Source organism: Carassius auratus, chromosome 15 (assembly GCF_003368295.1).
Source record: "Carassius auratus strain Wakin chromosome 15, ASM336829v1, whole genome shotgun sequence".
NCBI classification, from domain to species: Eukaryota; Metazoa; Chordata; class Actinopteri; order Cypriniformes; family Cyprinidae; genus Carassius; species Carassius auratus.
The window spans coordinates 9,332,738-9,343,408 of NC_039257.1; the positions used below are offsets into that span (position 1 = coordinate 9,332,738).

At 35.3% G+C, this 10,671-nt stretch overlaps 1 protein-coding gene across 1 annotated transcript in view; it reads left to right on the top strand.

Annotated features, from left to right (window-relative positions):
- The window catches only part of crppa (CDP-L-ribitol pyrophosphorylase A), a 31,349-nt gene extending 22,912 nt beyond the window's left edge, over positions 1 to 8,437 (top strand). Inside the window, exon 10 of the mRNA XM_026282157.1 lies at positions 8,013 to 8,437. Within this exon, the coding sequence (XP_026137942.1) occupies positions 8,013 to 8,117 (105 nt within the window). The 3' untranslated portion in view covers positions 8,118 to 8,437. The remainder of the gene's footprint in view (positions 1 to 8,012) is intronic.
- The last annotated feature ends 2,234 nt before the right edge of the window (positions 8,438 to 10,671 follow it).

Sequence of the window (10,671 nt, forward strand, 5' to 3'; positions counted from 1 at the left end):
GAGATTAACAACTGTCAAGTTTTTCTACAGCTATAAGCCATGCAGTGTATGATTTTCAATCCAACCCATTTTGACTTTCATTATTTAACTGACATTTCCTGTACATTAAGTTAATTGTACAAAGTCAATTGCTAGCTTTTCCCTGTTGATATTAGATGGCACTTTCAATGAATAAGTTGAATTTTGTTTAGCCATTTTTTTGAGACGTTAGAATTAGAATATCATCAGAAAGTTTACTTATTTCACTACTTCCATTCAAAAAGTGAAACTTGTATATTATATTCATTCATTACACACAGACTGATGCTTATTTTATTTTTTTTATTTTGATGATGATAACTGACAACTAAGGAAAATCCCAAATTCAGTATCTCAGAATATTAGAATATTACTCAAGACCAATACAAAGAAAGGATTTTTAGAAACATTGGGCAACTGAAAAGTAAGAAAATGTATACATATACAGCACTCAATACTTAGTTGGGGCTCCTTTTGGCTGAATTACTGCAGCAATGCGGCGTGGCATGGAGTCGATCAGTCTGTGGCACTGATCAGGTGTTATGAGAGCCCAGGTTGCTCTGATAGTGGCCTTCAGCTCTTCTACATTGTCGGGTCTGGCATATCACATCTTCCTCTTCACAGTACCCCATAGATTTTCTATGGGGTTAAGGTCAGGCGAGTTTGCTGGCCGATTTAAAACAGGGATACCATGGTCCTTAAACCAGGTACTGGAAGCTTTGGCACTGTGTGCAGGTGCCAATCCTGTTGGAAAATGAAATCTGCATCTCCATAAAGTTGGTCAGCAGCAGGAAGCATGAAGTGCTATAAAAATTCCTGGTATATGGCTGTATTGACCTTGGACCTCAGAATACATAGTGGACCAACACCAGCAGGTGACATGGCACCCCTTAACCATCACTGACTGTGGAAACTTTACACTAGACCTCAAGCAACATGGATTGTGTGCCTCTCCTCTCTCCCTCTGGGATAGAGGGCTGCATTGGGTTTGAGCTCCTGCAGGACCCAACGCAAATCTCGCGGGAGGGGGTGGCTTTACCTTTGCTGCATGCGGGAGTGGGCAGTCTGAACATTTCATGGGAGACCCGCGGGGAACGGTGGTGTGTAGTAGAAATGGACTCAACACAAGAAGTTGAGAAGAAAATTAAAGCTGCTGTTTACTTGACAAAAGCAAGGCATGTCAAACATCTGGAAACAAGATCAAGAATAAGTCCGCTTGCTCAACCAAGTACATTATCTAAGTGTACTTTAAGTGCATTTATTGTATGTGCTTTTCACAGGCTTTGTAATCCAGGTGTATTTTGTAAAGACCTAAGCACATTTCATCTCATGTGTGTGTGTGTTTGTGTTTTAATGAGCTTGTTTTGAATGTTCTATAGAACAAAAACGGCAGCTGTTTTCATGGAAACAAAGTGAACGAAAATCAAATACATTTAGGTAGGCTATGTTTACTAAGGTTGGATTATTATATTGAACACATTTTATTTAGCATAATACAATTAATAAAATTAAGAGGAATGTAAGAATTTCGTTTAGAAAAATGTATATTTATCAGCATTCATTATTTTAGACAATTATCAGAGAATTTCGATAAAAATTCTCTGATAATTCGATAAAATGTATCTAGTAGGCCTAATTGTTTATATATATATATATATATATATATATATATATATATATATATATATATATATATATATATATATATTTAAGCATTCTATTTTGATTTATTTATTTCGTTTTGTATTTATTTTGTTAAATATATCTCTGACCCCAGTTGCAGTCCACTCTTTTTGAATCTCCCCCACATTTTTGAACGGGTTTTGTTTCACAATCCTCCCCAAGTTGCGGTTATCCTTATTGCTTGTACACTTTTTTTACCACAACATCCGCCTCTCTATTAATGTGCTTGGACACAAAGCTCTGTGAACAGCCAGCCTCTTTTGCAATGACCGTTTGTATCTGCCCTCCTTGTTCAAGGTATCAATGGTCATCTTTTGGACAACTGTCAAGTCAGCAGTCTTCCCCATGATTGTGTAGCCTACAGAACTAGACTGAGAGACCATTTAAAGGCCTTTGCAGGTGTTTTGAGTTACTTAGTTACACTTTGTGTTACACTGATTAGAGTGTGGCACCAGGTATCTTAAATATTGAACCTTTTCACAATATTCAAATTTTCTGAGATACTGAATTTGAGATTTTATTAAGTTGTCAGTTATAAATGTCATAATTAGTCACTTTTTGAATGGAATTAGTAAAATAAATTGACTTTTTAATGATATTCTAATTATATGACCAGCACCTGTACTATATAACCTATTATGTAACATAAAATTAATCTTGCATTAGTAGTATTATCTAGGTGATTTTTTTTCATGTTGCCTCTCTCTCTCTTTTTCTCTCTCTATATAAATATATTTATACATTTATTAGTAAATTAGTAAAATATAGTTAATGAAATATAAATATGTATTTACATATGTATCTAAAACTAAAACCAATTGTAAATTCTGTTGGTTAGAAAAATATATGCTATAATGAAATTAAATATCTACATATAAAATAAAGTTGTTATTTTTACTAATACCAAGGCATCATTTCTAATTATTGTCTAGTTTAATTCGAAGCAGTGAAATAACTCAATTTAAAACTGGAAGAAAGGATAATAATAAAAAATAAAAAAAGATACATTGAATAAAAAAATTAAACGAGGTTATTAAAAATATGAATGTTAAGAAGTTATTTTCACTGTTTGTTGAAAGAAAGCGTTTCAGGCTCTGCTTTGTACCTTGTTAATGGATTGAAATATAAGATTAAAGATTAAGTTTAAGATGTATTTTGCCAAGAAGTGTAAAGCAGAATTGATATATTTATTCACACATTAGCATGGTTGTCCTTTTCGAAAAAAAGAAAAAAGGCCCAGTACAGTTCAGCCCCATATCACATCTCTGAAGTTGACAGTAACCCGGGCTCGATGTCTCTGTCAAGCTCTTTGCCTCTGGCTACTGTCATTTGATTGGCAGTCCGGAGGGACATTCAGGAACTGGCGCTATTATAATTTCCCAAAAGTAATGCATGGTCAGAGTAAGAAATGTAATACCATGTTTTCAAAGGGACACCGAACCTGCATGGGTCTTAATGGCAGAATAAGACATTTCCCTTTAAAATGCATTTTGTAGTGTTTATTTAGGCTGTTTCCTGTTTAATTAATAGCACCACAAGTTTATTAGTCTGTCCCTTAAGATCAGCTTTTGGTCAAGACCTTTCACTTTCTGCTGCCTCCTTGTGGTGGACTCCCACACACTTCCCTTTAAATCACAATGCACATTACTGCTGAAAAATTATTGCTTGAAATCCACTTTGGCTGAAAGTGTTGGTAGTAAAAGTCTAGCACTTGTCGTATTGATCTGGCTTCAGTGCTGTGACGAAGTATTCTTTCCAGTTCAGCTGGCATTTAAGGGTTTGAAAACCTTCACGAAGGTCATTAAAGAAAGACGCTGGCAGGCCTGTAGTGGAATAAGACTCACTTGCTGCCTGGAAAGAAAAAGACTGAAGGGTGCAAATTGTCATTGTTAAATTCCTAATTGCTGAGGCCCCATCTTCAAAGAGCCCGCCGGTGCGAGGTGGGCCGCTCCGTGCTGCTGGAAAGACTTTATGGATCTGCAGGATTTTCAAGGACAGTTGAACGACTCATTGTGTGGTCCTCTGCTGAACAAGCTGTCATCTAGTCCGTTTTCTGTAGCATTTTAGGTAAAAAGAAGTATTAGAAAAGTGTATAGTTTATAGTTTTAGTAATTGTTGTACAATATCAGGTTATGTAATAAACATTGGCACTTACTTTTCTCTTATATTACATGGAAAACGCCTATATAAAAATGATTTCACAAACATCTTGGTGTGTTAAAAGACATCAAGCGCCAGTCTAGAGGCTCTCTCAAGGGAAGCCAAGGCCAAGTACAGAGAATTTCATTAGTTCTGCCAGTTTCAGGTTAAAAGGAGTTTGAATGGCCTTTTTACATCATTGGAAGAGTTTTCCACTAATGGGACCATCATAAGGGGGAACAAATGAAAGAAAGAAGGGATTTTACAATGGAAAGAAAGCAGCCATGTGTCTGGTATCCATGATTCTGATTTGATCTGTTTGTTCAAAGATGTTCTTCTTTTCCATTAAATTACCATTGTAAGATTACAAACTTTGGCCTTGTAGTCCCTCCATTGTTGTTTATGTACTTTCATTTGTTCTTTCCAGTCTCAGAGCTTTCTTGGATATCATCTGAATCTGAATGAGAGAATTGATCTGTTGCATTTCATTGCATCAGTAATAAGATTAAAAGAGATGTTGAGGGATTAAAGAGGTTCATGTGATACAATTTGTTTGTATTTTCTATTAAAATAGCTTTGATCTGTTGGCTTGGGAAGAAAGGTTTGTTGTAATGCACAGTTAGTAGTATAGTGAACAGCATCTCGATCCCATCCACTTGATTTAGATGTAAATTAGGCTGGCCTGGGACCACTGTAAATGTTTTATCCATCCCATAAAAGCCTGGAAAAGATACTGGAACTCTTGGAAAATCCCTGCAGTCTCAAAAGACGAGCTGTTCCATCTGAGACTTCAAAAAAATTTAAATTCCAAGTGTCGAATGTCCTGTTCCATGTGTGCTTTTAAGTGTTGGCCATGACACCGCGACAGAATAGAGCTCATTAGTAAGCTTTCTGCTGTCAGGAATGGAAAAGTGATGTAATATTATGACAAATCATAGTGATTACCTTCAGATTTAATCATTTAGCATATCTATATTTAGTTGTGGTTTAAAAACAAGTGATTTTAAACAAGTGCTCATAGGGGACTCTTTTTTTTTTAGTTATTTTTGCCACTTTATAGGCCTTGAACGGTTAAATACACACACTTGTATGTGTCAAAATGCCTGTCTTTGCAAGTATACCCTCGTAAACAGTAAATTAGGTCTTACGTGAAGGCAAACAGCAGAGAAAAGATTCAGACGGGACTAGTTTTCTAAACTACATTTGAGTTTTGATTCTTATCACCTAACGTCTGTGATTTTCAAGTACCAATTCGAACGGGATTACAGAGGTTGGAGGGTCCGTTTTTTACATCTGGGCATCACAGAGATCAAGTGTTCTGTATGCGCTCTGTATTACTTTAGTTTATCTATTTTATTTTTTATTTATTTGTAGTAAACCCATGTTTAATTTTCATAAAGGTAGGCGTCATATGCAATTAAAACATTATGGAATTAAGTGCAGAAATAAACGTGAGTAGCCTAATCTTACCTAAAGCAGATATTACAATGGCCAGTCTTATCAGTTTAAGTGATCTGGCTCTTGATTTTATTATTTATTTTCTGGGAGGTAAATATATAAAACATGTGCGTAAGAGCGTCTACGTTAATTCATGTTGGCCAAAACACACAGAAGCGCATTGTGAAGAAAAAAAAAGAGATTGCCGGCAGGATATCATAGACATTTGCTTTTGGATGAGATTACTTTTCTCATAGGATCAATGAATTTGCTGAAAAACAGAAGGTAATTTGCTCTGAAACACAGACGTTGCAGGATCGGATTAAAATCACCAAGTATGTCTGTAAAACACAAATTTCTCTAATGACCCCCTGTAAAACTGGTCCAGTCTGAACAGGGCTAAAGAAACCACGTGTAACAGTATATCGGATCTGGGCAGTTCTTAAAGTGACAACAGTCTAATATTTCTGCTGCGTCATTCATATTAATCAAACAAAAGAAGACAGACAATCTCTCACTGCTCTTGATTAAATCACTTTTGTAACTTTCATAAGAAGAAATATATATTTAATTTACCGTTTTTTCCGGTTTACCGTTTTTTCATAGTTTGGCGGGTCCTGCGACTTATAGTCAGGTGCGACTTATTTATAAAAATAAATTTGACATGAACCAAGAGAAATGAACTAACAGAAAACATTACCGTCTACAGCCACGAGAGGGCACTCTATGCTGCCAGAGATGCTGCTTAGTGCTCCTGTAGCATACACTGAAAATATAGAGCGCCCTCTCGCGGCTGTAGACGGTAATGTTTCTCTTGGTTCTTGGGTCTAAATAAATGCGACTTACAGTCCTGTGCGACATATATATGTTTTTTTATGCACTGTAAGTCACTTTGGATAAAAGTGTCTGCTAAATGCATACATTTAAATATGATTTAATTTATTGCTAGTAATTAGTTTCTTATTCTTAGTTAATCACTGACTGTTTACTTGACTTCTTGAAATATTATTATTCTTTTTTTTTATTGAAGGCTAGTATTAGTTTGCTGTGATATGACACCCACTGGTGACAAGAATCAAGAAATTTCTCAAATATTTAGATATCACAAAGACCTTATGTAAAGCAAAATGAATTATATTGTGGTATATAACATCACAATTACATAAAATGACTCCTATTGTGACATAAGCGTTAGGTCATATCGCCTATCCCTATTTTCAACCATTGAATCAATCACTTAACCTGTTTACTCCAGTGTGACTTCCCCTAAATGAATGCACTATATTTTCCCCACCACATTTTAATTTAACATAGAATGAGCTTTTTATGGATTGATGTTTTTTTTATAGACCACAACACACTTCAGAGTAAAATCAATTTCCATTTAGTGTGTTGACTCGAACTCAACAGTATTATTATCTTGTTTTTCTCCACGTGTTACTGTGATTTTTCAACGTCATGGCAGCTCAAATACGTTCCAGCCAAGAAATAAGTTGTTGATCCGCTGCTTGCTTATTACACGTGAGTCATATTTTGCTACTCAGTGGAAACATGAGACTTACCTTTGATCCTCGTTGGTGATCTGTTCAGAAAAAAGAACATTCCCATATATTATTTTCCCAGTAGGACTGTCGTGTCACACCAATAACAAAACCGGCCACATCAGTAAAGTTGTCATTAGCTGTGGTCAAGTAGGCGAGCTTTTCGTCTTTCTGCATTTGTAAATATTCCACAAACATGCTTTTTTCCGTGGACCCGAGTTTTACATGTGGGTGGCAATCAGGTTGGGGCCATTTGTTCTTCATTTCCTGACTAAACAAATACATGGAGGTCATTCTTCATTGGTTTAGACCTCATTACAGCGTGTTATCTGATGATACGCCGATATAGGAATTTATGCCATAAACTTTCTTGCTACATTTGAATTGTATGTGAAATCTGTCTGTGAAGTAGCTGTCATTAGTTGAAGGGTAGGAGGATTTCAGTTGACCGCTTGCAGATGTTTTGGCGCCTTACCCAGAGTTTTGTACCCATAATTAAGTAAGAAAACAGTGACTGAATTACAAAAGGAAAAACAAGGAGCCTCCTCTTCATTTTATTCCTTCTTTGTTGTTCTTTTCTTTTCCAAATTGTCTCCAAATGAAGATTAAAAAGCAGTGCACAATGCAGAGCTGCTGAAGTTCAGGAGCCGCTGCAGTCTGACCATCAATCGTGATTTTGTTTAGTTTTTTCACAAATTTCCTTAACCACTAGATTTGAGTTTATTTCATCGTCTTGCTCACAAATTGAATCCTGTGGAGTTAACTGTGGAAAATATGCGTAATGATACTCGGAGTTTAAGAACATCTTATCCATGGATTTGTAGAATTTGGAAGCGAGAGGAGAAACAGCTACTGTGAAAAATAGTAAAAGACTGACGCTTTAAAAATAAAAATGGTAACAGTTGTGGAAATCATTAAGTTGGAAAGTCGAAAGTCAACCACAAGCATCAAAGTCTTGGTGGCATTAAGACATTAAGAGAACAGACCCGAGAAGACATGAAACAAAACCTGAAACCCTGTGAGCACAATAGGAGGCCTGACTTTTTTTTCTTAGGCTGCCAAATATCATGGCCCTTAACTTGTCTGCTGATGAGAAAGCTGGAAAAAGCACAGGTCCACTCGCATTTGATTATTTTGAGCACATCTGTTTGTGTATTCAAGTGTCTTTAAGTGTGTTTGTGTGTGTTCCTTCAGGTGCCAGAGCAGTGGGAGAGATCTGTGGAGAGACTCGCTGAAATCACAGTCGCCCTCATCAGAGACAGAAACGCTGCTCTCACTGGACAGCTGCTTCATGCCTGAGACTGAAGCATGAGAAGATGTGTTACAGTAGATGCCCAGGGTACGGCCTGTGGACTCACAAAGACAGAAGCACGGGATCTAAAAGATCAAAAAACATTTGCAAATGAAGGCATATCAGTATTAAATAAATTACAAACAATGAGTGACAGTGAGGCTAACGGTCATTGTTTGTATCAACTGATTCAATTGATTCTTTAGCTAAGATTTCAAGGTAGAAGTTTTTAACTCAGAATTTACCTAGGCAAATGTACATCAGTACAGGCACAATCAAACACCTCTCTGAATCCTTACAAATATTTCATTGTAAAAAATACATTTTGTTAAATAAAACAAATCAAAATAAATATATCTCTGGTTTAGGTTTTTTTTTTTTTTTTTTTTTTTACTTCCCTAACTTTAGGGACTTAATCTTGTCATTGAAAGCTTGGGTTCACAGTAAGGTTGTCTCTATAGTTAATGAAATGCTGCCATCTTGTGGATGGTTATGAACATTTTCTGTTATGCGTCACAGTTGATAATTATATTGATTTGACATCACGACCTAAAATCTCTCTAGTAAACTGTTCAGTGAACATTTCATTAGTTTACATTTCAAAATCATTATTATTTCTTAAAGGATTTAAATTTGCATACAGAGCAGACTGTGTGATTCTTGATGTTGAAGAATCAAGAAAATCTTTTATTTTTTATTTTATTTTATTTTATTATTATTATTTTTTTTTAGGTCAGTAAATGTTTTTTGTAAAGAAATGTATTACTTTAAGGATTAAAAGTGACATTTGTATGTTAGATATATATTTTATATTCGGTTCAAAATTTTCTATTCATCAAAGAATCCTAAAAAGTAAAAAAAATGACAAAAAATATTGCACTTTTCACAAAATGTTAAACAGCCCAACTGATTTAATAAAAAATGACAATTTATTGAGAAGCAAATCATCATATTAGATTAATTTCTAAATGATCATGTGATACTGAAGCCTGAAGTAATAAATATATATTTCAAATTTATATATATATATATATATATATATATATATATATATATATATATATACATTTTTTTTTTTTTTTCAGATGATGTTAAACTTGCGGTTTCCTATGAACCTGACCCTAAAAATCCTTCGCAGGCCTCCTTACGTGCTGCAGATCACGAGATCTCCAATTTATTCTGTGAGCATTTCATAAATGTAGCTGTTTTTATAGCTTAACCCCTGTCTGACGGAAACAGAATCCCGGACGAGCCCCTGAATTTGCGTCTTGACTCTTTCTCCTGTGCTCACCGCAGATTGCTAATTGATTATGGCCTTGTGCTTCCTCTCCAATGAGCGTGCGATAATTGTGGCAGGTTGTTAAAGTCACTTCCTGTGTCTGAATGTTGGCTTCTACAGGCAGGCCAATCAGGAGCTTGTTCTTGCTGCTTTAGTTTCCATGGCGTGAATGGCCGACAACCCTATGTTTTCTAACTTAACACTGTTTACTCAATCTTAGCGCGTCTTGATTTATTTATCCAATTTTTGTTCTAGTAAAAATATGCAACCACTTTGGTTCCTCATTCATTCAAACAAACAAAGTTTCTGTCACCTTCCCTTGCATAACTTTTCTCGCTTAACCAAACTCTCTATTTTTTTTTAGCTGTGTAATTCGTTCCACATTTCTGCCTGTACACATGTGAAGGTGAGTGCATTGGTTTTTGGGCTGCCAGCGGGGTACTGAGAGCGTATCTCTGTGTGAAGTCTGAGGTTTTGACTGAGATGGATTAACCTTTCAGATGTTCGGCAACATGTCATGGACATTTCTGGAAAAACTTAGGATGGAGCAAGAGTGAGAGGATCAGGTTTACACTTTATCCTTTTGATTTTGATCACATGGACAAAGGGGAGATGACCGTATCATTTGGATGATATCCAGAGCAAGGCCAATTATAATAAAACATACACTACTATTAAAAAGTCTCACCTGGGCTGCTTTTATTTAAACAAAAATGTTGCACAAATAAAATAATATTAGTATTTAAAACAAAACATCTATTTGAATATATTTTTCAGTTTTATTTATTACTGTGATGGGAAAGTAGGTATTAGTATTCAGTGTCACGTGATCCTGAAATCATTCTAATATGCTGATTGTTAATTTTGAAAATAGTTTTGCTGCTTAATATTTTTGTGGAAAACATGATACAGTGATCTTTCAGGATTCTTTCGTTTAAAAAAACAACGTTTATGTAAAATAGTAATATTTTGTAACATTACAAATTTGTTCACCGTCATATTTTATTAATTTAATGCATTGTTTTCTGAGTATCAAGTATTAATTTCTTAAAAAAAACAAACAAAAAATAATATATAGCTTTATAAAATACACCTTGACTACACTTCATGCTTAAATTGTAGACGAGGCATTTTTTCCAGTTTGATAAAGCCAGTTACAACATTCGAAGTCTATGAAAGATGATCACAGCCTAATATAATATTGATCGATATTTCCGTGTTATTAATCTGGTTTTCCCCATGTTACACAGCAGCATCCTCTGAGGCTGCAGTACAATGGCAGG